This window comes from Podarcis filfolensis, assembly GCF_964270895.1.
Source record: "Podarcis filfolensis genome assembly, chromosome: 17".
Lineage (NCBI taxonomy): Eukaryota > Metazoa > Chordata > Lepidosauria > Squamata > Lacertidae > Podarcis > Podarcis filfolensis.
In genome coordinates this window covers 32,908,913-32,935,308 of record NC_139621.1, presented here as the reverse complement: position 1 = coordinate 32,935,308, position 26,396 = coordinate 32,908,913, and the positions used below count along the sequence as shown (strand labels likewise).

General features: G+C 46.4%; 1 protein-coding gene across 1 annotated transcript; it reads right to left on the bottom strand.

Annotated features, from left to right (window-relative positions):
• Positions 1–264: 264 nt before the first annotated feature.
• DUSP4 (dual specificity phosphatase 4) lies at positions 265–16,273 on the bottom strand. Its single transcript, XM_083593776.1, has 4 exons — positions 15,393–16,273; positions 4,162–4,298; positions 1,859–2,078; positions 265–919 (listed from the first exon to the last, which is right to left on the bottom strand). Exons 1-4 carry the CDS (start codon positions 15,769–15,771, stop codon positions 534–536), a joined length of 1,122 nt encoding a protein of 373 aa, XP_083449902.1. The 5' UTR covers positions 15,772–16,273; the 3' UTR covers positions 265–533.
• Positions 16,274–26,396: the final 10,123 nt, after the last annotated feature.

The window sequence follows — 26,396 nt, the reverse complement described above, 5'->3', positions numbered from 1 at the left end:
TAATAGCCACCCCTTTCTCCTACTTCAAAACCACCCTGGGCCTCTTAATAAATAAGAAATAATAAGAAATAATAATAGCAGCAACCAAAAACCAGGCACTTTGAGAAGCTGTGGCCTCAGACCCCATGCTGTAGGCCACCTACACGCACCAGGAACCAGCTGGGGAAATACACCAAGAGGAACATTGGCAACACAGTGAGCTCCCTCCTCCTGTCTCAAGGCGTGCGTCTCCCTCACTCTTCCCCACACACCAGAACGTGACGATTTCACAATTTCAAACGTTTTTATATATTATATATATACTTTAAAAAATGAGGTAAGTCATCTTGCCACAAAAAGACATGCTGCAGCCACCTCCCTCTCCCCACCCGAATATTCCAGCTGCAAGGGTAGCTGTTATTGCTCTGTCTCTGGGTGGACTCTGATTGGCTGCTGGGTGGGCAGAGTACGTTATTGCCATTATCAGTGGCCAACGGGGCTGCCCGGCTTTCTGTCCTTGGGTCGCCCCCAGGCGCAACCCACAGAGGCCTCCTCTAGCAAGTGGGAGAAGTGGTGATGGGGCTGTGCAGGTAAGGGAGGCTGCTGGCAGTGGAGTGCACAGCCACCGAGACCGGGAAACTGAAGACGAACTGGGAGGTGGGCGTGGAGGAGCTCTTCCCCCTTTCCCTCAGCGTCCCCGACGGGCTGGCGGCCTCGGCGGCGCACGACGTAGCCAGAACCTGGGACTCGAACTGGAGGAGCTGTCCCATGAAGCTGAAGTTGGGGGAGATGATACTGCGGCGTTGCTTGACAAACTCAAAGGCTTCCTCGAGCTTCACCCGCTTCTTCATGATCAGGTAGGCCAGGCAGATGGTTGCCGATCGGGAAATGCCTGCTTGGCAGTGCACCAGGACGCGGCCGTGACAGGCCTTCACGGAGTCTGGGGGAAGCAGAGCAGAAAGGTCAGAATAGGGAGGAAGCAATGTCAACAGGCAAGAATCCTTCGACAGCCAGGACTGTGCAAGGATATACAGCGGTATCTCGGGTTTCATACGCTTCAGGTTACAGACTCCGCTAACCCAGAAATAGTGTTTCAGGTTAAGAACTTTGCTTCAGGATGAGAACAGAAATCGTGCTCCGGCAGCGCAGCGGCAGCAGGAGGCCCCATTAGCTAAAGTGGTGCTTCAGGTTAAGAACAGACCTCCAGAACGAATTAAATGCTTAACCCGAGGTACCACTGTATAAGTTTTTAACATATTACAGTGGCACCTCGGGTTACATACGCTTCAGGTTACATACGCTTCAGGTTACAGACTCTGCTAACCCAGAAATATTACCTCAGGTTAAGAACTTTGCTTCAGGATGAGAACAGAAATCGTGCTCCGGCGGCGCAGCAGCAGCGGGAGGCCCCATTAGCTAAAGTGGTGCTTCAGGTTAAGTACAGACCTCCGAAACGAATTCAGTACTTAACCTGAGGTACCACTGTAACTATCATTCATACAACAAAACTTCTCATCTTATACAATGTTTTCTTTGGACTTCCGTCAACACCTCTGATGATTTTCCGTTCTTATCACTTCTTATGCATTTCTTAATTTCATATTACCTTTAATTATCTTTAACTAATAATTCTCCTCATTGTCTTTTTTTTGCAATATTTCAAATAATTCACCTTACTAAACATCTTGCAAACCTGCTAGTGTAACCTGTTCATCACAATTACTTTTCAAATAGTTCGTAAATTTACTCTAGTTTACTCCAGTAGCTAGAGACCTGAACATTTGCTCCACTGTTTGGAGCTGGACCCACAAGCTTCAGTTTTGAAGCCTGTGTTCCACTATCTCTGCCTCACACACCCAACTTGCCAAGATGAACGTACCTATGTATTCAATCGCTTCCATGAACCAGGAGCTGATGTCGGTTTTGTGGTTGTCTTCCACCGGGATGCATTTGTATTGAAAATGTCCTTCAAAGTGGTTTGGGCAGTCCGAGGAAACATTCAACAAGGCGGTGATCCTCAAGGCGTCCAGCATGTCTCTCCGGGCGGCGTGATGTGCGCTGCCAAGGAAGAGGAACGGAAGGATTTCCACAGGGCCACCCTGCTCTCCGGAAGGGGAAGCGAGAAAGGAGAAAAGAGAGGGATCACTATGACTGAGAGAGGGAGAAGAGGAGTCCCAACAGGAAAAGGAACCGGCAGAGATGTGTGATGCTCACAGAATTCATGAGCTCCACAAAACACATCTGGCGAATGCCAGTGACATTGCTGGACTCGCAACAGGGACAAATAAGCAACTGTCCCCATTCACAATTCTCTAGTGATTCTCAATCGTTGCCAGAGAATCACAATAGCATTATGTTCGATGCTTTCTGATCTTAAAGCTGTGGGACCCCAGCTTTTCCCCTCAAACCTGTGGAGGGCATGCTTTGAAATGGAATTGGCTATACCATGTGGTGTTATATATTCTGTAGGCTTACGGTGACTGAGCAAAAACACAAAACAAAAAGGGTGCAGCAGGAATATCACTCTGAATTGCATTTAGTGATGCAATTTAGCTTGCTGAGTAATGGTGAGCGCACAATTTCTAATCAGGTCTTGGGCATCTGTCTCTCTTGAGAGCATTATGCCGCTATCCCAAACAAGACTCTGTATCACTTGCTGACAGCACACCTGCAGCAAGGTGAACTGGCTTTAGAGTCACTTAATAATAGTTTGCCAAGATGTCCATTCTGAAACTTCGCTCTTCATTGAAAATCTGAACTCTCCTAATAAAACCTAGCCCTTTTGATTCATGCAACTACACTTGTGGGTTCTTTCCACAAAATTTTAGTTCCGGAAGGCCTGGGAGATTCCACTCCAAAGATCTCCAGATGTTGTGAACTGCATTTTCCATCATCTGTCCTTGACGACTGGGGATGCTGGCTGGAGCTGATGAGAGGTGTAACCTACAATATCTGGAGGGTGTTGGCTAGACTATCCATGCTCTACTCCTAAGCAAAGGAAGGCCACCAAGTTCAAATCCCTACACCATTCACTCTTGAATTACGACTGTGTGTCAGCCAGCATGACAGTAACACCCACACAAGAAATAACAATCACTATTGGCTGTCTCCCACGTTAGTCACCCTCGGGAGCTAGAAATTAATGGACATGACTAACTTAGGCTCCCTAATTATAGTAGGTCTACGCCAAGTATAACTTGGTTGGTTGGATGCAACCTTATGGCTCCATGGCCTGCTAGACTAGAAGCCACTACATCCAAACAGCGTACCAAAACATCTTCATTGTTCAGCAGACAACAATAGGTGTACACCTTCTCCCAGCAAGGGAGATCTATATACAGAAGCAGGTTCCTGGACATTCTCCTTGCTGGATTGAAAGACACATGGCCAGATGCACATCTGCATTACTTGGACACCACATTAGAGTGGCATCTTTTTACAAAGTATGAATGGGAAGAACTAGTACAGCCACACACAACGTATAGTGGGGAACTGCTTGCTGGTTTCTCACTGGCATCCAACTGGCCACTGTGAGAACCAGGGGCTGGACTGCATGGGCCTGATCCATGTTCTTATACTATGCAAATTAGTAAGGTAAGGGGACCCCTGACCATTAGGTCCAGTCGTGACCGACTCTGGGGTTGCGGCACTCATCTCGCTTTATTGGCCAAGGGAGCCGGCGTTTGTCTGCAGACAGCTTCCGGGTCAAGTGGCCACCATGACTAAGCCGCTTCTGGTGAACCAGAGCAGCACATGGAAACACCATTTACCTTCCCTCCGGAGCGGTACCTATTTATCTACTTGCACTTTGACATGCTTTTGAACTGCTAGGTTGGCAGGAGCAGGGACCAAACAACGGGAGCTCACCCCGTCACGGGGATTCGAACTGCCGACCTTCTGATCGGCAAGTCCTAGGCTCTGGTTTAACCCACAGCGCCACCCGCGTCCCCACTATCCAAATTAGGCCAGGCCATTTCGCCACTTCTAAAATATTCCGATGGAGAACATATTCTCCAGGGCTCGGAGATCCTGTTCAAAGTGCAAAACCAGACCTCTGTTGTTTTAAGGACAGACAGGTTGTCTTTGATTCTTACGGATAATACACCAACCAGGAGACTGAATTCATATTGACAATTCAGACAGAACGAGGGTTTAAACGGCAATAAGCTCCGGAAGGCCAACCTGATCGTGTTGCGGTGTCCCACAGGAGCTGCAGCTGTGCTCAAGGTACTCTGCAGTTGCCACAACGGACGCAGCAGTCGGAGATTTTGTCTTTGCACAGAATTCCGGATATTCCGAGTGAAACCTCTCATAGCCGCCTGAAAGATAAGCAACATCCCAGTGTTAAGAGTGTTGGACCTGGGAGATCAGGGTTCAAACCCCCAATCGGTCGTGAAGCTCATTGGGTGACCTTGCACCAATTGCAGCCTCTTAACTTGCCTCGCAGGGTCGTTGTAGGGATTAACTGAGGAGGTGGGCAAACCATGTACTTCTTGGAGAAAAAGGTGGGCTATAAATGCAATTAATAAGCTCTTCTGCTTACCTGCTTAAGAAAGCAGGAGGAGATGGAGATGTCAGTTGCCAGAGATCTCCACGCGGTTGCAATGGGACCCATGGCAGTCACAAAACGCGCCTGGCGCCTGGCTAATTTCTAACACTGAATCCAACATTGCATTTTCAAATATTGTCCAAGCTCTATTTACTACGGATGACTTCATAGTTTCCTACCGACCAGGCCGCTTATCGCTGAGGTCTCCAACGCTATCCATCTTTTACCAAAAAGTGCTGTTTTCTCCACATCCACAGGTCACCTGCTGAGAGGCCCACAAATCCAGCTGCCAGGTGGCCAACAGCTCCTCTCTCCCCTCTGGGGACTGATCCTGCTGCATTCAAAGGGCTTGGCCCCAGAGGCAAAGCAACCTGCTCCGGTACCTGGAGCGGGACTCATCCCAGGGGGCATGGTGCGCGTCCCAGGGGGCATGGTGCGCTGCCCGGTGGGTGCACGGTGAACAGCGCGTGCCCCGGGGTGCCGCTGATCGGGGGTCGGCATTTTGTCCCTCCCCCTTTTGGAATGGCACATGGAGCGGCCCAGTCCGCCCCCTTGGAACGCCACTGCTTGGCCCAACACATGGCGTTTTACTGCAAACGGGAAGTTAACTTGGGGCGGGAGGAATTTATGCGCTGGGTGTCTTCTCCAGCACATGCAGAGAGCACAGGAAGACCTTGCTTTGGATTTGAAGAAGAGAAAAAAGCAGTGATAGCCCCTCGTGTCACTCCTGCTTGTCCCCAAATGAACTGACTATAGAATGATCTGATCCACTGGGTCTTCTGCTTTGTTCGTTGGTTGAACTTTATGAGTTACTTCTGTTGAAATTTACAATTTGATACTATGAATCGTATATCTTATTTATCCAAGATCACAGCCGGTTACGTCTCATGTGTTTATGGAGTATGCTTTACGTGACCATAGGTTTGTTGGTTGTTGCTTTGTCCCCAAAGCCCTGCATGAATTTGGCCTCAGTTCTATGGTGCATGCAAGATCTTAATAGCCGCCGTGGAACGTATTAATCTGTTCAGCAGTCATTGGCACTCATAATAGCTCTGGTAAGGACCACATCACAGTGATCTTTAGCTTGGACAACGACATAGTCTAAAAGGTGCCCGTGGTTCGACTATGTTTTATTTTATTTTTTGTCGAAAGAGTGTGTTGGTAATACAGTGGTACCTCGGGTTACAGATGCTTCAGGTTACAGACGCTTCAGGTTACAGACTCCGCTAGCCCAGAAATAGTGCCTCGGGTTAAGAATTTTGCTTCAGGATGAGAACAGAAATTACGCAGCGGCAGCAGGAGGCCCCATTAGCTAAAGTGGTGCTTCAGGTTAAGAACAGTTTCAGGTTAAGAACAGACCTCCAGAACGAATTAAGTTCTTAACCCGAGGTACCACTGTAACAAGGTTGTGCGCTGCACATATAGTCAAAAGTAAAATTCCGTTCTGGTTGCTGTTGCCAATTCCTTCTTTCCCAATCTTACTCGGCTACGTGTGATTGCCAAAGAAGAAGAAGCATGCAAGAGAACTTGGGAGGAGGGAGGCCATTGTCTCACTCACCCATTTTCAGAGTTCTCTGCAGCTGCCAGAGGACTTGAGGAAGGCAATGGGGCTCAATGACAAGCACAAAAGCTGGCTGGCTAGCATGCCAACTCGCCATCTGTCAATCCGAACCCTTTTAGCACACTCACAAACCTAGCCTTCGGGCAAAAATGCTCACATTCCTTGATTAGTATCACCCCTGGATATTTTTGGAGCAGGGGCAGAAGTCCCACTTCGATCACAGTGCAAGACAGTCACGATATGTGACTTCATAAGCTCATCAGCCCAGTATCACAAGAGCTGCGTAGCATGATTGATGGAATGCTGCGGAATCTCTCTCTTCCTGCCATATCAAACAGGTACAAACACTGCACTTATCAGGGTCCTATCTGGCTGGTATGCTGCATTCAGCTGACTCACAAACCACACGGGGCCCTTTCAAGTATCTACACTTTTTCCTTCAGGGACTTCCCTTTTGCTCGTTCATTTCTATATGTTCTGAAGTTTTATTTATTTTTAATAGGCATTTAAAATTTTCATTCTGTAAACTGCTTTAAGCTTCGTTGTTGAAAACAAATATTGCATGCACATGCACACACACACACACACACACATTCCCTATCCAAATTTGGGGGTTCCCAAATCATTGTTTGAAGTCTCCCCCCCCCTTTAAAAACATTGAGGTCCCATTCAAAAGATGTCCTGGTCTCCCTTGCTCCAACACACCTCCCACTATTGGTGTGGAGGGTTGGGGAACTGGACCTAACCAACACATTCCAAAGAATCCTGCAAATTCCATTCAACAAGAACCAATGATCCCTATATTCAGAACAAAATGCTTGTTTAACCTGGAGGTAGGCTGTATGAATTGTGTGTTGCTTTGTAACGATTTGTTGGGTCTCTGGACTGTAATAAAGATTGTTGTTGTTGTTTTTTTTTTTTTAAATATTTTATTAAGGGTTTTCTTGTTTTACAGTGTAAGTATAATGCCTCGTATTTTTTTTTTTTCTTCCATGTAACAATTTTACAAATCTGTTTCATTTGATGAGGCATTAGGGAGAGAAGAAAAGAAAAAAAAAAGGAAAGGGGGTGGAGGGAGGGGAGATGGATGGGGGTGGGGTCGGGTAGCGGTGTTTCTGTTATGCTTAATGTATGTAGAGTTTGGTGTCAGCGTGCTTGTGTTGTTCACTTGTGTTCCTTTGGTGGTGAGAGAGGTTGGGGTTGGCCTAGGGTGTGATTGTTTGTTTGTGATTGGCTGTGGTGATCTTTGTTTTCGTGTGTGAGTGAGGTGGGTGGGTGTTTTGGATCAGGTTAGCCATATTGATTTGTATGCTGTTGGTGGATTATTGTCGTTGTCCTGTTGGGCTGTGTATGTGATAAAGGGGAGCCATACCGGGGTGAAGGTGTCTTCTTCTGTTTGTCCCCGTGTCAGTTTCAGTTTATTAGTTAATTTTTCTAGTAGGGCTGTTTCCCATACTATTTGGTACCATTGGTCCATGCTTACTCCTGACAGGTCTCTCCAGTGTCTGGTTATGGTGTTTCTGGCTGCTGAAAGTAGGTGGGTTATGAGTTCTTTGTGGTGTAAATGGGCATTGTTGTCTTGGAAGATGTTTAGTAGGGCCAATTCTGGGGTGACGTCTAATACTTGTTTAGTTATTTTACATATTTCTTGTATGGCTGTTGTCCAGAATAGTTGGATTTTGGGACACTCCCACCACATGTGGAGGTATGTGCCTGTGGAGGTGCACCCTCTCCAGCATTTTGGTGAGGTTCCTGGGTGTATTAGCGCTAGTTTCCTTGGTGTTAGGTACCACCTGTAGGTGAGTTTCAGTGTGAGTTCTTTTCTTTTCGTTGATATGGATTTAAAGGGGGGTTTAGACCACATTCTGGTCCATTGAGTGGGGTTAATCTCATAGCCTATGTCATTCTCCCATTGTTTTTTGATTGCGTCTAGGGGATTTGCGGGGTTTTGGAGTAGTATTTTGTATATTCCCCTGGCGTACCACCCATTATTCCACCATGCAGCACAAAACCTCCAGATAAAAACCTGGCGAACCAAAGGCTTATATCGCCTAATAGACTTTTATAAAAATAACAAACCCTTGTCAACACAAGAAATACAAGACAAACTAGAAGACACCCAAATGCCCTGGTTAACACAACACCAACTACATGCCCTCTTAAACAACCCAACAGTAAAATCAGCAGCAACTAGACCCCTGACAACCTTTGAAAACCTCCTCCTAACAACAAAGGGAAACGGTAAAGGGGTGGTATCCGCAATAAAGATTGTTGTTGTTGTTTCTTTCTTTCCATTCAACACTTCCACCTTTCTTGCAGCCCTTGACCCTCAATACTTCTACCATAGAAATGTCTTCTTCCAGTCTGTCTCCACATTTCATGCATTCCTCTTTTACCAAGCCCTCAACATCCTTTGTTCCCACAAAGATCAGAAACTTTGTTCTGGGAAAACCGCTCACCTTCCCAAGGGGCCGGAGTTGCAGACTGGCCACGAGCGCTCCCCATGTACAGCGGGGGGCATGGCGATGCCGCCCATATCACACCCCACAGCCGACCAATCGGGTCGACCGTGGGGCGTGGCTTACCGGATTTAAACGTCCACAAGGCTCCTGCATCGGATCTCCCACCCTCCCACCCTATTTTCATGCGTTTGCCATCTTGGCCTTGCTATGGACTACGGTTGGTCGCTGGTTGAGGGGGCCCAGTAGGAATTTTCCCACTTGGCAAATTGGCACCAGCCATGTGGTTTTCGCCTGCCTTGTAGCGATCGTCACAACTTTGTAAGGTTTGGCAGTTAAAGGTAAAGGGACCCCTGACCATTAGGTCCAGTTGTGGCCGACTCTGGGTTTGCGGCGCTCATCTCGCTTTATTGGCCGAGGGAGCTGGCGTACAGCTTCTGGGTCATGTGGCCAGCATGAGTAAGCCGCTTCTGGCGAACCAGAGCAGCGCAAGGAAACGCCGTTTACCTTCCCGCCAGAGTGGTACCTATTTATCTACTTGTACTTGATGTGCTTTCGAACTGCTAGGTTGGCAGGAGCAGGGACTGAGCAACGGGAGCTCACCCCGTCACGGGGATTCGAACCACCGACCTTCTGATCGGCAAGTCCTAGGCTCTGTGGTTTAACCCACAGTGCCACCCGTGTCAGGCGGTTAGGCATTGGTAAACCTGGTTGATGGGAGGGGAGGTTGTGTCCTTCACCTGCCCCTCCTCCTTAAGGGTATTCCCTTAAAGGGATTCAGGGGTGTGGATCTTGTCCAAAGCCCGGGTATGGGCTAGGGCCATGGCACGACTCCATCAGGGACCCTGGGGGAGCTTGCAGTTGATTTACATCAACAGGGCTCCCCCTACTGATGGTTGACCCTTAGGAGACTACCTGCATGATGGGCAGGAGTCAGATATAGCTGGTTCAGTTCCAGTGCCTAAGCCAATACCACTCACATCTGTAACCAATAAAGTTGTGGCCTTATTTATCCTATTAACCCAAAATACTGGTGTCTGTATGTTTCATTATCAAAGACATGGGGTGGTGCTCAGGGCCTCGCCATGCAAAACCTAACCATCAATTTCTTGCTTGACATTCTGCATGCAAATGAGCGCACTCAGTACTTGGGTTACATGAACCTTTCTGTGTAGAGAACAGCAATCCAATGGTCTCATGACTCTCACGAACACATGATTCTCCAAAGGTAGTATTATCCTAAACCACATACCAACCAAGTGAGGTATGTGGAATGCATTTATAAAAATTAGCATGACTTGTTAATAATTTTACATTCCTTGGAATAGTCCTACTACTAATATACCCATTTATTGTATTGTTATCAGCTGCAACGAAGGGTTTTCCCCCTTCGTTTTATTTCTCCACTGAATTTTTATATTAAATACAAATTTGGGGGCGGAGAGGGATGATTCTCCAAGGGTGATCTAACGAAGGATTGCATGACTGAAACAGAAGTACTTTGTGTGACTATTGAACTGGCCAACCAACTAACAAACAAAATGCACCAGCCTGAGTAAGGAAGATTTATTCAGTAAGATGTTCAAGAGACTCTAAAGGTAAAGGGACCCCTGATCATTAGGTCAGGTAGTGACCGACTCTTGGGTTGTGGCGCTCATCTCGCTTTATTGGCCGAGGGAGCCGGCGTACAGCTTCCAGGTCATGTGGCCAGCATGACTAAGCCGCTTCTGGCAAACCAGAGCAGCGCACGGAAACACCGTTTACCTTCCCGCCGGAGCGGTACCTATTTATCTATTTATGTACTTGCACTTTGACGTGCTTTTGAACTGCTAGGTTGGCAGGAGCAGGGACCGAGCAATGGGAGCTCACCCCGTCGCAGGGATTCGAACCGCCGACCTTCTGATCCAAGTCCTAGGCTCTGTGCTTTAACCCACAGCGCCACCCGCGTCCCTTAACAAGAGACTCTATTTGCTCCATTTACTACTGTCCAATTTAATTTTAAAAAGCCCTTTAACTTCGGCAGATATAAACAGGGTTGTGTGTACTGTTGCATACTTAAAGATCAAATTCTGTACACAGGCAAGCTAAATCAATTTCAGTGTCCTGAATAAATTATGTGAACTGTGGAAATTTGAACATTACTGTATTTCCAATGCTGTTAGTCCCAGCCCACAAGATGCAAAGTTTCTGAAGAAACCACTCAAACTCTTATTCATGCACCTCTCTAGTTTCCAAGATTTTAAACTGGGTGGCAACCATATATTTTTTAAAAAAATAATCTCAGTTGATTCTTGGTTTATTCTTAGCTTCAAAATGTACGACAGCATTTAATATTGGGACCTGTCACTACAGCATCATTGCCAAACTACAGATAATGATAGCTGAACAAGCTAAAATACATTCCTTGTGATGTGTATCAAATTGTTTAATTATCTGCTTCAGTTGGGAGAACACTCAGTTTAAACTTTATACTGCTGTGAAGCATGAATAGTGCGGAGGCAGGCCTCTCTGTGCTGCTGTTAATATAAATTACTCTGAAATATTTGGGGATTTTCAAACCACTCTGCACTTGATCTATCCCAGATCTGGCCTTATCAACACCCAAAACGTTTTAATTGCACTTGCGTACGATTGTTGCAATCACAAGCTTTTCCATTACTTTTCACCCATTCATGGTGGTGTCACAATTTTCCAGCAATCGCTGGCACATGGTGCACTCTGTAAGACTTTGTTTCCTACTGAGTCAAAGGAAAGACAGGAATTCCATGGAGCTTCAGAGCAACAGCCCCTCAGCTGATTCACGGGTTAAGTGACAAATCCATCGCCCTAAGACACCAAAACGTAAACAGCGATCTGGATGATCACCCGAGATTTGCACACTAGTCACTTGGCTGATCAAATATTGTCTGTTGATTATTTCTTGACGGTCAATTATCCTAAGGAGCCATCACGCTTGAAAAATTAATCTGTGGCCTCCTCCGCACAAATGCCTTTCAAAGCTGACTTTTGTTTGCCTCTGTATAATACAACTTATTTCTATTTTTACCTCTTTCCCTACTTTTGTAACTCTAGTTTGACCGCAATTTTTAAGGATAAAAGCAAAAGGTGAACTGAATAAGCGAATCATTCACAGAAACAGCCCCTAACACCGCTAAAAATTGTGATAATTCATTGTATTTGTTGGAATATGGTTTATTGTTTCGCCGTAACAGGCAAGTTTGTTTTTGCACTTAAATATATATGATATCTTTATTGTCATTGTCCCATGCAGAACAATGAAACTAAAAAACTACATAAAACATTCAACAACCCCTAAAAACTCTGAAACCCCATTTTAAAATACACTATACTATAGAGACACCTTATGCTGTGTTTAGAACCAGAATTGCATTTGCATAGAAACTGTTTCTCAGGCGGCTAGTACTGGCCTTTATATCCCTATACCTTTTTCCAGAAGGCAGAAGCTGAAAGAGATAATTTCCAGGGTCCGTACTATCCTGCGCTATCTCTGCCGCTTTGTTATGGCACCTGATAGCATAGATTTGATCTAAGGTGGGAAGAGTGCACCCAATTATTCTCTCTGCAGTCTTTACAACCCTGGACAGCATTGTTTTTTGCATTTGTACCAAACCAATTGGGGTTGCCAATGGGGAATCTGTGAACACGATGGCAGCTTTAAAGTCTCCCACCAGCAAAGTCTCAGAGCCCCCCCTCCCCACTTGGTAATAGGTGGTTATCTTTTTGTCCTTTGAAAAGTACATAGAGCTGAAAGAGGAAGTCAGAAGAGTGGCCTTCTTTCCCACTTCCTCTCTCTGTTCTTCCTGCTTTTCAAGACTCAGATTAAACTACCAGCTCAGATATTTACCAAGATCCCTTGGAATTGCAAAGAGAGAAAAGTTATGCGTGTGAGCATGAGTTTTCCGGGAGAGGAGGGGAGGTGATAACAGAGGGAAGGAGAGAGTGGTGCCCACAGAACTCACTCAAAATCCAAATGTGTCCTTGAGCCCAATTTAAATTGCAAAGGATCTTTTGTTATTTTGTTTGACCCAATCTTTCGGAGCATTCAATTACCCAATCTAGGACCACCACTAGCTCCCAGTATACACTGAGGTAGTCCCCAACACAGCAATTAAAACAACTGGAGAAAAACGCAAGACATCTACCGGTAGGTTTGTATGGTTTTACCACGTGCTAAAGCAGGAAGCCCACTAATCATTTTTAAATGCTAAAATATAAAACGGAACAGCAGCTTGCCTCTTCAGCAGTAAAGTCGATGTAGTGAAAGCCCCAAAAGAAACCAATAATCTGGATATATGGCATCATAGTTTTAAATCGGAATCTTCTTTTTCATGTATTTTTATTCATTTTCAAGTTATTATGGAACCACAGAGACAGGTAAACAAGAGCAAAAGTTCAATAACGTCCCCAGCTAAAAGCATTGCATACCAAACCTTAACATATTAAATAGCAACACTCAATCGAAAATCATGACAACCATATTTCTCTAGATGTCACACTGGGAGACACATGTAAATCTAAAAGGAAACTATATGAAATAAAATCCCACCATACTGAATAGAAATTATGTGGATCTCCCTGTCCCACAGACCTGTAACTTACGTGCTATGTTTTCTGCAACAACTAAATTCCAGAAATATTTAGACCAGGCATAGGCAAATTCTGGCCCTCCAGATGTTCTGAGACTACAATTCCCATCATCCCTGACCACTGGTCCTGTTAGCTAGGGATGATGGGAACTGTAGTTCCAAAACATCTGGAGGGCCAGAGTTTGCCTATGCCTGATTTAGACCATAAGGATGTAGTCAGAATTTTTTCAAGCATCATGGGGTAGGCAGAAAGGAAGAAGGTATGTACTGCTTGTTCTTCGCAGACTGCCAGAGCAGCAACGTTCAGCACAACCTTTGCAAACCACTGGCTTAAGATCACAACCAAGTATTTGTTTATTTTTGAGCCAACCTCACTCTCAAAAGTGACTTGAAACACAGAGAGAGACCATGGCTCATACCTTTCCAGGAAATACCTGGGCTCAAGGCCTGGTCAAAAGGCAACAATATTCGGCTGAATGGACCACACTGTATCTGACAGATCAGGGATAGGCATAAGTAGGCCAAATCACCAGCCCTCCAGCATAGCTCCTGCCTGCAAATCCATCTTAGTCCCCAAACCATGCCGCATGTGAGTAAACAGCAGAGGTCCCCAAGGCACAGGCAACTGGGAGGGAGCAGCTGAGATGCCCCAACGGGAGAAGATGAGCTGGTCCCTCTGCCTCTGTTGTAGGAAAAGGAGGCAAAAGACTCATCAGCCATAGACAACCTATGCTATCTATGGATGCTTCTCAGCCCTTGCAGAACTCAAAACACGGCCTCCATTAAAATGTTAGGCCCTGACCAGGGTTATAAACGCAGCTTCGCACATTTGCAAAATAAGAAAAATCCTCCACTAGCTTGGAATCTACATCGTTCTCAGGAGATGGTGCCACCAAAAGCGGTTTTTCTACAGAAACTGGTGCAAATATCCTTCCAGGGCACATGAAGACATATACCCAGGCATGGCATCAAGGCTGTGTGTTGCTTTGTTCCTTTTTTTTTATCCTTGAGGATGCATTCCTAAGTCCCGAGAAGGGAGAGGCCGTTCCCGGGACAATAAAGCAGGATCTTTCCACCCACCCAGAGCTTTTGCAGTTCAAAAGGTCACCAGCAGCCTTCATGCACACACACGCACACACACACACACAGCCCATATGACAGGTCAGATGGGCAGGAAACAATCTCCGGATACAATTCAGTCTACTATTTCCAAAGACCACACCAGGAGGGACCGTGAAAGAGACTCCCGCTACCCGGAATCCCTGGCTGGGACGGATGTGAAGGAGGTTGCAAGAGGGTGATAAAAACTCCCTCTTTTTTCTGAGTATTGCATAGTATTTAAGAAGCACATCTGAGGGAGGGAGAAATGGGTGCGAAACCTCATGGTGACGGAGCCTGCGCCACTAATGCATGGCACATGCAGAGTGCACGGCGCTGCACAAAGGACAGAATCAAGGCTGTCTCTTGCCGAAAGGAATCTCTTCCTACTAGGTGGAGCTGCCTGCATGGGGAAGGGATCACCTGCACAGTTTGGCGGCGAGGGAAGGGAGTAGGCGAGGGTTGGGGAGCCAATCTGAGCCCTACCTCCAATAACTTAACGAAAGAGTGTTGTTCCCGGAGTTCAAGCCAGGTCGGGAAGCTCCCACTCTCAGGGCTTGAAATGGGAGTCGCACATTGCCCTAAGAGGCGCTCCCGTCTGAACGCTACACGACCGGGCAACACGGAAGTGCGCAGGCACGATTCACAGAATTGTAGCGTTGGAAGGGATCCCGAGGGTCATCTAGTCCGACCCCCTGCAATGCAGGAATCCGGCTCACAGCCACCCCTGGGTGGTCTCGAACCACCAACCTTCTGGTTAACAGCCGTGACCCATCCTTGCGCGCCCTCGGCTGGGTCCGCGCAACTCCTTCTCCCCGGAGGTCTTGGGCCACCCCCCACTCACCTTTCTTTTTTTTTTCCAAATTTTTTTATTGGTTTTCACAACATTATAAACAAAGAAACACATAAGCCAAACATAAATCATAGCCTTATTTAAAAAAAAGTACACTTATTAACATTGTTAAGTGACTTCCTCGCTTCCCCTTGGTTGGATTTTAACGGTTTTCCAAATCACAGTTCTTATAAAATTTAACTTAAACATTAGCATCCTTAGATCTTCCCATTATGAAATTAAACCTATTAATTCACCACTTAACATAAAGAAAACCCTGAGCCAATTAGGGAAGGTGCCCGCTCACCTTTCAGCAGGCAGATGTCGGCGTGCTGCGCGTCCCGGCGCAGCGCCCGCACCACCAGCGCCACGGTGCTGTCCTCCCGCAGCGCGTCCGCCCGCCCGCTGCGCTCGTCGTACACCACCACGGCCGAGTAGAGCCCCGAGCGGAGGCGGGCGCGCGCCTCGTCGTCGGCCGGCAGGATCTGCTCCAGGCTGACGGAGCCCTTGGCCCTGCGCCGGACGATGGTGTTGCAGCGCACGTTGAGCGCGCCGCGGATGTGGCCCGCGCTGTGCGCCAGGAAAGGCCTGCAGTCCAAGAGGAGGCACTTGCCGCCCTGGCCGGAGCCCCCGCCGTGCAGGAGGCGCTGCAGCCCCACGCACTCCATCTCGCGCAGCTCCGCCATGGCCGCCGCCGCCGGCGCCGCGCAACCTCCCTCCCTCTCCCTCCTGCTACGGGACACGGGCCTTAGCGCGCTCCTCTTGCGCGCAGCCCTAGCGCGGCCGCGGAGAGGGAATCGCAGCTGCTGCTGCTGCCGCTGGTGGCGACGGCGGTGCTGGCCGCGCGCCCTCCGGAGCCCGTGGGAGGGTCGCTTTTACTACCTCGCCCCGCCCTCCCGGCTCGGCTTTCCCTCTCCCCGCCGCCGGGCCCCATTCTTGCCTCCGCTCGCCTTGAATGGAACGCGCGACGTCACAATGGGAGGAATCGAACGCGGCCCCGCCGCTTGTGCGCGCGTTCCATTCATAATAATAATAAAGGAGGAGGAGGGGCGGGAGGGAAAGGAAGGAGGCGCGTTCTACTGGCGGCGGCCCCAGGCTTTGTGAATGGGAAGCGGAGCGCGGAGGGGCGGCGGCGATAGGGAACACCCAAGCAACTCAAGGGGCCGCTTCCGGGCTTTCTCTGTCATCCTGGCGCGATCCGCTAAGCACTTGGTTCGTTGGTTTGTTTGCTGCTGCGTCAAGTTTCTCAGGAAAGCCCTTCGGTTTTCCGTGGAAAGCAGCGCCGGGTCGCGGCCTCAGCTGCGCGCACATCCTGGCGCCGCCTTTGGGGTTTTTTCTGGCTTTCTGATGGGCGCGCGCACTTCTCAGGTTGAAATGAGAGGCCCGAATTCATCGTCACCCTTTTTAAACAGGAAAAAGCCGCTTTCAGTGAAGTGGGAAGCGGGTGAGGCGGGGAGGACTTGGTCCTTTCATCTGTCGAGTAACTTCCGCCCTGACATCAGTCATGTGTCGCCAATCTTTACTTTTCGATGCACGTTTCTAAAATTCTCAGCATTCCTGGGTTAGATGCTACAGTCCAAACGCCACTTACCTGGGATTAAAAGCAACTGAATTCCATGGGGCATGGTTAGGATAGTAGCTTGACTTTTTCCAGTCTATTCTAGTCGTATTAAATAGTATTTATAATACTTTACTGATTGGCAGGGTGGTGTTCCCCCCCCCCCCAGCCAGAACTGAGTTCTGCCACCTCTTTGTAGCTGTAGTGTCAGGCTTCGGGCAGCACGACGGGGGCAACGTTGTAATGTGGCCGCAGCCATGGCGGCGGCGAGGCAATTGGGCGGAGAAGCGTTCCCCTCCCCCCAAAAAAGTTTTTGTTTCCCCCCTAAAACATCTTTGGCTCCCCCCTAAAAAAAGCACAACAACTTAGAGTTGTCCATACCCCCCCCACTGCTGACTGGTTATATTTGTTGGTCTTGCATTTTATTGTACACTTAATCATTAATATTTTAAAGTACTGTCCTATAAAATAATAATAAGATTTGAACCTGAGACTGAATAAATCTTATTTCATTGATGCCTCATGATGCCAAATTTTGCCTAGTCCACATCCAGCCAAATTTAGTAGATTGCGTCCCAATTTCTTGCCAGTATTGGGGCCAATTGCAACTCACTCCTGGAGAAAACGGGTTTTCACAGGACCACCACACTCTAGGAAAGAGTTGCCCACCACTATCCGCTTCCCCCACTCAATTGTCCTGATTTGCTGCTATTTAACCAAGAAAAAAATATACACAAAATACGCACATTTCCTGTTAACTTTAATTTGGACCTAAGCTGAGACACAGTAATCGTTCAAAACAAAACAAAACACCCCAGAAGTCTCTGCGCTTTCAGAGTTTGTCAGAAGAGAGACTTGAAAAGATTTGAACGTGGGACTGAATAATCTGTACTCCTGGCTTCTCACCAAAAACTCCCTGGATAAGATGATCTTCCTATTGCATTATTTAATTAAGATGTCATGTTGCCCAATACATTTTTAATACCTTAATTTCACTTTAAAGGCACACTCAGTCCTAGGCGGCACTTCGTTCATGAATGAGGAGACTGAATCACATGAGCACACGAAAGTCCATGTGAACAGACCTTCCAAAGGATTTTGACATCTGGAAAGGGCATGGCTTCCTGGCAGGCTTCTGAAGTGGCACATCTTTTTGTAGAAAGTAACGATGGATAGAGGCCAAACAGGGACACATTCCAAATACTTAGATGTCTCCCCGTAAAATCACTGGTCCTTAAAAATACTTAATGTTGGCTGCATTCAAGCACTCAGTGTTGAGCTTCACGGCCCTTGTTTCTGCAGCTGCTACAAACTGAGATATTTCTCAGATGTCTGGCTAGAGACTATAGTGAGGAAGCCAGTAAAAGAATACTTCCAGGTACTTATTTGGGGAGCTGCCTGACTAGGTGCATGTAAGCCAAACATCAAGAGCTAAATAACTCTTTGCCTTTGGCTCAAAGCCTGAAACACTGAAAAAACAGAATTAGGCGTGTGCGGATGAAGACATAATTTAGTAAATATTTTCACGGAAATGAAGCAGTCAGGATTTCTGAGGAGCAGAGAATCTATGCTTATCTGGCAGTATGGATGATATCACATTACTTAACATTTAATTGCCAGGTTAGATTTAAGTGAAACCTGAAATTGCTGGGTGTCTGTGCATTTTTTATTGTCCTTGCTATTCCTGACCTAAACCCACAATATATATGTCTTCGTTTGGAGAGCAGAACAAACACATAAACAAACAAACCTTACAGAAATGTCAGCTATCGCTTTGAAGAAAGCCTGCTCTCATGCTGAGGCCTTGTCTTATTAACCTCGGAGTGCGTGAGAACGTTTTCAGCACCTGTTCTGCAACTTCTGTCATAAGCTAGCTTGCGTTCTTTTTCCCCGAGGGAGCGACTTTGACTCTGTTGAGGCGATGGGAAAGTTCAGGTCGATTCATAGCAGTTACGTTTTAGGAAGTCACGTGGTTTGCCACAGTGATGTGTTACTCTCTCGTACACCATAAATAGTAATTACCTCGGGGATTCGTATTGAAATTTCACAAAGCGAGGAGGTTCCTTTCTGCACCTAGTAATTATAAGTGTGCACAGAGTTCTCATCAGTCTCTCAGGGAAAGTAAAGAAAGGTACTTATAAGAAGGGAGAGCCACATCGCTCACAAATCTACAATGAAGAGGAACCTGTTGAACTTCCAGTCTGAAGCGAATGCATATAAATGTATATAGATTTAATATGTATCACGATAGCTTTTATATACAGTGGTACCTTGGTTCTCAAACTTAATCCATTCCAAAACCAAAGCGTTCCAAAACCAAGGCATGCATTCTCGTAGAAAGTAATACAAAACGGATTAATCCGTTCCAGACTTTTAAAAACAGCCCCTAAAACAGCAATTTAACATGAATTTTACTATCTAACAAGACCACTGATCCATAAAATGAAACCAATAAACAATGTACTGCAGTCACACAATCAATCAATCAATCAATAGCTGAACTGGGTTCCACACAGTCACAAAAGAAAAAGCCGCAAAAACAAAAATGCAAAATAAATAGCAAAAACAGACAGACCTCAGCGTAACACTCAGATCGTCAGCATAACACTCAAAATGGAGCACATTCAACTTCCAAAATAGTTCGCAAACTGGAACACTTCCAGGTTTGCAGTGTTTGGGTTCCAAGTTTTTGAGCATCAAGGCGTTTGAGAACCAAGGTACCATTGTGTGTGTGTGTGTGTGTGTGTGTGTAATTGTTATGATATAAATGCATGCATCTTATGTGAGCACTTTTAAGTCCTGAAGGGCAGTATTCAACTAATGCCGTGTACATACTACTACCCTTTTAAAGCACATTTGAAGTACGTTTCCCCCCCTCAAAAAATTATGAGTACTGGAGTTTGTTAAGGATTGCTGGGAATTGTAACTCCATGAAGGGTAAACTACATTGCCCAGAATTCTTTGAAAGAAAGCATGTGCTCCAAAGGTATCGTGGGTACACAGCCTAAATTTCACTCAGAGTGGACCTGTTGAAATAAAGAACTCTTAGTCATATTCATTAACTTTTGTGTGTCTGTCTGCTGTAAGCAAAACTTAATTGAATACCACCCATTGGTTTCAACCAGGGAAAGTTACAAAATGTGTGTTGAATTCCCACCACTGAAATCAAAGAGATATAGAAGTCTTCAAGGACAGCTAGAAACAGCTTGGAATAGAATAGCATATTTAAAATCAAGCTCTTGAATGTCTGTGTTACTTTCCATAATCCATTTTAGGAAAGGGTCTTCTGTGCCACAAGCAGCACAAAATCCAACAATGTGGAAAAGCCCACAGTCTTGAGAGCCAACCAGGAAAATATCTTCTCTCACTGAGTTCACTTTTGGAGCTACCGATTGATGATCCTCAGCCGTGATCTGCCCAGATTCTGCCCACTTCTGTTCTTGAGTGGACCAATACAACCTAATCTATCCTCCCTCTGCCTTTGGGCAACATTTGATCTAAAAAACCTCTGTAGTTGTGATAGCTACTGCAGCAGCACCCAGCGCGGATGGGAGGAGATTAGACCCTCCAACGGTCTCTATTTTCCAGGGACGGGTCTCAGATTTACAGAAGACGTCCCAGTTTCTGATTTGATCCCGGAATGCCCCGCTTTTCCTTAGGACGTCCCTATTGTCATTGGAGAAATGTTGGAGGGTTTGGAGTTATCCAATACCCAAGGCATCTGAACGCTGAAGTTTTTAAATGTTTTATTATGTTTTTGTATATGTTGGAAGCTGCCCAGAGTGGCTGAGCCAACCCAGTCTGATGGGCGGGATATAAAGAAGAAGAAGAAGAAGAGGAAGGTGGTCCTTATTTTCATCAGATAAATGGTGGAGGGTATGGGAGATGCTACTGGTAGAACAAGGAGCTTTTTGCCAGTTCCTAGAAGCCACATCACTCTGACATTAACAAAAATTTAATAATAAACAAACAAGGGAGTCGCTGCACTCTGGGAGCGCATTGCCCCACTTTCAACAGACATACCTAATTCTGTTCAGACTTGAGCTCTGGGAAAACTGGTTCTGCTTGTCTGCTGCAGAAGCTGACTCTGAGCCATAGTGACCAGCTAAGTTCTCACATCTCACCACCAGCTCATATCACTTTTCAATTTCATTTCAATTTTTTAAAAAAGAATGATCCCAATATTGTTGTTTTCAAATATAAGGCAACAAGGGACATGGTTGCAGAAACCTACCAAATTCCTTTCAAGATACATTTGTGAAAAGGTGGAGGTATGTGGGTCATGTGGGGCATGTGGAGAAAGACCAGATTGTCCGTCAAACATTCTCTGGAAGTGTGGAAGGAGGCCAGCTCAAGCTGCAAATGTGGGGCAGGAGTGGGTAGGCAGTGAGCTCTGATCTCTGGGTATGCACTCCTACCTTCACTTTGGCAGATCCTTTGAGTAGATTTAGTTTTGCCGTAGGAGTAGGGGGGGGGGGAGATATTCCTGATGCATTTTCCCAAAACAGACATCTCAAGAACAACGAAGGAGCTGGTAGCAAAGTTCACCGCTCTTTTCTTTTCTTCTTACAAAGCGAACCTGATCACCTCTGCCATCATCTTGCCATGTGCTTGGTGAATTTGCGAAATTGTCCTGCTGCCTGCTGTTTATCCCAGGGCAGTTTGATGACACCCAAAAGCATCCTGCCTCAATCAATATTACATATTCATGCAAACACTTGCATTTTTCTCATCCCAAACTTGACTCCGCTGAGGTTGGACCAGCAGTTCTTGGCTGGACTTTGACGCTTTCAGGCCTTTGACATGCAGTCAGTGAACTTGCAGAGGAGGGAATAAATGGGGCAGCAAGAGGTAAAAGAAGGCAGAGTAACCAATGCAGATCTTAACTTTGGACGCTGTGTATACACACACACACACACACACACACACACACACACACACACACTAAGGGCCAGACGGAAAGGCCTCGAGGGCTGCATTGAGCTCCCTGATCTGAGGTTCCCCACCCCTAGGTTAATATAAACTGAAGAAGGCTTCCTTGCCAAGGCTGCAAGGCTAACTGTATCTACTCAGCAGCAAATCCTACTGAATTCAATGGGCCTTACTCCCAGGTAAGTGGGGTTAGGATTGCAGGCTAGGTTGGGCAAGGCAGATCAAGCTTGCTTCTCACTCCCTGTCAGAACTCTGCTCCAAATGGCCACACGCCCCAGGAATGTGGAAACAAGCGAAAGGGCACGATGGCATCTGCCAGCTGACAGAGCCACCAAGGAATTGCACCATTTCTTTATTGTTACTATTTTAATGAAATATCTCACCCTAAGGAATTGCACAGTTTCTGTCTGAGCAAGAATCTTAGCCAGGGGAGATCAGCCTCACCACATTATTCTGGCACTGTCATATTGGATCTCCCTCCAGTCCACACTTTCACTCACATGATTTGTGTGGTTTTTAAAATTTTTAAAGGCCTTTGTATTATTTTTTTTAGCCACTCTGGCATATGGTCCTTTGTCTGTACAATAAAAATATAATACAAGAAATAAAAGAACAGCACAATTCTGAAATTACTTCCTCCTCCTCCTTCTCCTCCTTCTTGCCCACCATAACTTTTTATAAAGTAGGGCTGCCATATGTCCAGATTTTCCTGGACATTACCAGGATTTCAAAGGTGGAATTGACATCCAGGGGGAATTTCTGATAGGCGGCACATTGTCCTGGATCTTTTGCAAGTCAAAGCTCAACAACTTTCGGGGTGTCCTGGTTTTTACTTTTTGAAATCTGGCAACCCTATATAAGGTAAAGGGACCCCTGACCATTAGGTCCAGTCGTGGCCGACTCTGGGGTTGCAATGCTCATCTCGCTTTATTGGCCGAGGGAGCCGGCGTACAGCTTCCGGGTCATGTGGCCAGCATGACTAAGCTGCTTCTAGCGAACCAGAGCAGCGCACGGAAACGCCGTTTACCTTCCCACTGGAGCGGTACCTATTTATCTACCAGTACTTGCACTTAAATGTGCTTTCGAAGTGCTAGGTTGGCAGGAGCAGGGACCGAGAACCAGGCGCTCACCCCGTCGCGGGGATTCAAACCGCTGACCTGATCAGCAAGTCCTAGGCTCTGTGGTTTAACCCACAGCGCCACCCGCATCCCTATATAAAGCTTCTATTAAAAGTTTGACTGTACATTTTTGCCCATGGAAACCCTAATATGTTATAATTCAAATCTTTAATAAGATTATGTATTGCCAGAATGTATCCAGGACTCACAGATATCCTGCCTCTGAACTTGGGGGCTCCATTTAATTATTGGAAAACAATAATGGATGGACCTTGCCTCCATGAATATGTCTAAAACTAGACATTCTCTTGTCTTGTTATGTCAGCTCATTCACATGTTTTAAATTACTTTTCCACTAAAACTCTTGTGCTGCACTTGAAATGTACTCATGCATCTGCTTGCCGCATGATGATTCAGGGATTCCATGTTTTGAATACTACAGATCACACAATACAGTATGCCAGTGTTGCAAAACTGCATGCGTATCTTTCACTGCATCATAGAATTGCAGAGCTGGAAGGGAACAGGAGAATCATCTAGTCCAACCCTCTGCAATGCAGGAATCTTTTGCCCAACATGAGACTTGAACCCACAGCCCTGAGATTAAGAGACTCATGCTCTACTGACTGATCTATTGGGATGTCAATGACTGGTAGTGCTTGCATGCACTACACAAGAGCCGCTGGATTTTTACGCAGTGCTCAGCATTCCTGAGAAACATTTCTGTGACTCCAGCAAAACACAGCAAATTTCTCCGAAAGGATCGGAAGCAGAACTAATCTAATTTTGGCAGCAGATAACTTTGATGAAGTATGTGATAGAAGGAATATATATATCAGACACTGCTTAAGGCAGTTGCCCAACTGTGCTTTTACCATGGCAGAATAATATGGGGTTGGGGACATTTGCGGTGTGTGTGTGTATGTGGAATGGCAGATAGGAGCAGGATCACCTGCTCCTTCGTCCTTGTTTAAAGCTCCCCCAACGGCGCTGTAATCTCTTTTCCCTCAACTAGGCCTAGACTGGAAACAAGCCCAGATATTTGTGAACTTATCACTTTGCACCTCTTCATTCAAAATCCATAGGCACATTGTTATAAGAATTTTAAGGCCTTATATATATAAAATAAAGGGTAAAGGGACCCCTGACCATTAGGTTCAGTTGTATCCGACTCTGGGGTTGCGGCGCTCATCTCGCTTTATCGGCCGAGGGAGCCGGCGTACAGCTTCCGGGTCATGTGGCCAGCATGACTAAGCTGCTTCTGGCGAACCAGAGCAGCGCACGGAAACACCGTTTACCTTCCCACCAGAGCGGTACCTATTTATCTACTTGCACTTTGACGTGCTTCTGAACTGCTAGGTTGGCAGGAGCAGGGACCGAGCAACGGGAGCTCACCCCGTCGCGGGGATTCGAACCGCCGACCTTCTGATCGGCAAGTCTTAGGCTCTGTGGTTTAACCCACAGCGCCACCTGCGTCCCTATGTAGATGTTCATAAATGTACCAAGCAAACACATACAAATATGTGAACCGCATGTCTGAAACCCACAGAAAAGTCCTGAAACCGTTTTCTCTCTCCCAAAATGACCTAAAATATTTCTCTGCAAGGTTAAAGGAAATGGGAAATCTCCCCATTGTCTCTTTCACAAATCCTGTCTTAAGGTCACATTTAATAGGGCGTGCCTGTGACCTGGACTCAGGAACTGAGTATTTACCATTACAAAGGAATCGCCAGACTGCCCAAATAATGTAATTGTTATGTACTGAAGTTCTCACCCTGGGCCAGCAGGGGGATACTGTAGATAGTTTTCACTCAGGTCCGCATATGCAAATAAGGAATTGAAAGTGACGTTCAGTGATTGGATAGTTACAGAAAGTTGTTACTGTTGCCTTCTAGTGGAGCTCTATATAAGCAGGCTGGCTGAACCCTTCAGTTCAGTTCTGTTCTGGCCTGTGAATAAACAAGAGCTGTTTGAAGAATCGCTGTGTCGTCTGATATGTTCACCCACAGCTTAACAGTAATCAGTTATCATTCTCAGGTAACAGTAATGAATTCCAACTAACTACCCAATCAGTGAAATCAACTCTCAATCCTTCATTTGCATACTGGTGGCCCAGAGTGAGAACTGCAGCCAGTCTGAATACATAACAACAACAACAAAAAAATCCCTGCTTCTTTCTTTCTTTTTACTTTTGCAGGGGCTTCTTCCTGATGTGCTTACCTGTGACATGCAAGGAGTTCTCTGGAGGAATGATGGTGATACATGCACTCTGCTGCCCAGTCAGAACTCTGAAGGTGGAGTCCATAATTCTACCACCTCCTCCTGCCTCAGGTGCTGAACGGCTCCTAGAGTGGGACCGCTGGGAGACACACTCTCTACAGCTGCCCCCCCCCCACTCCACCAACAGGATTTTGTGAGGAATTCCCTTGGAAACCAAAGGCTGAGAAAAAGGCTTTCGAAAGGTCATCCTGCTCAAAAGGCTGTAAAACCGTGAGCAGCAAAGGAAGCAGAAGGTTAGCAGTCTTTGGAGTTCAGGCGGTAATTTGTGCAAAGGAAATACCTTTTTTTTACTTTGTCTGCAAAAGTGCTGAAGTGCCACAAAAAAGGTCCAGCTACAGAGATCAGGGGGCAGCAGCTTCCATCAATAAAAGGGGCTTTAACTACCACAGACCCTAAAGTGTCCCTATTTTCCAGGGACGTCCCTGATCCAGAGAAGTCATCCCTGTTTCCGATTTGATCCCAGAATGTCCCTCTTTTCCTTAGGATGTCCCTATTTTCATTGGCCTGTTGTCTTTGTCCATTGAGTTTTCTTGGCAGGGATACTGGAGTGGCTTGCCGGTTATGGTGCTGGAGGAGACTCTTGAGAGTCCCATGGACTGCAAGATCAAACCTATCCATTCTTAAGGAAATCAGCCCTGAGTGCTCACTGGAAGGACAGATCGTGAAGCTGAGGCTCCAATACTTTGGCCCCCTCATGAGAAGAGAAGACTCCCTGGAAAAGACCCTGATGTTGGGAAAGATGGAGGGCACAAGGAGAAGGGGACGACAGAGGACGAGATGGTTGGATAGTGTTCTTGAAGCTACCAGCATGAGTTTGACCAAACTGTGGGAGGCAGTGGAAGACAGGAGTGCCTGGCGTGCTCAGGTCCATGGGGTCACGAAGAGTCGGACACGACTAAACGACTAAACAACAACAACATTTGCATTGGAGAAATGTTGGAGGGTATGGAGTTATCCAACCCCCGAGCTGTCCGAAGGCAATCCTGTACAGGGAAGGGTTTTTTTAAATGTTTAATTTTTTTATTATGTTTTTATTTATGTTGGAAGCTGCCCAGAGTGGCTGGGGCAACCCATTAAGATGTATGGGGTTTAAATATTGTGGAATGGGACATCCCTATTTTCATCAGAGAAATGTTTCAGGTTATGCTACCCTAAGCGTATGTTCCTAAATACTCTTCCTGGCTTTGCCCAAAGTCTTAAAAAAGCAGGAAGAGGGGTTTTTATTTGCCCTGAAGGAACCCCCTATAAGGGACGGAAAGCTACTCTTAAGGGCAATTCATTTCCTTCGCAGCTAATCCAAAGAGCTGCCTATTATATCGCTGCCGCCAGGGAGGCAATCAAGGAAGGGATTCCGGGGGAAATGAATTGTCAAGGCTGGCAAAGATTTGTATGACGAAATGTCAATAGATCCCTTGAATTAAGG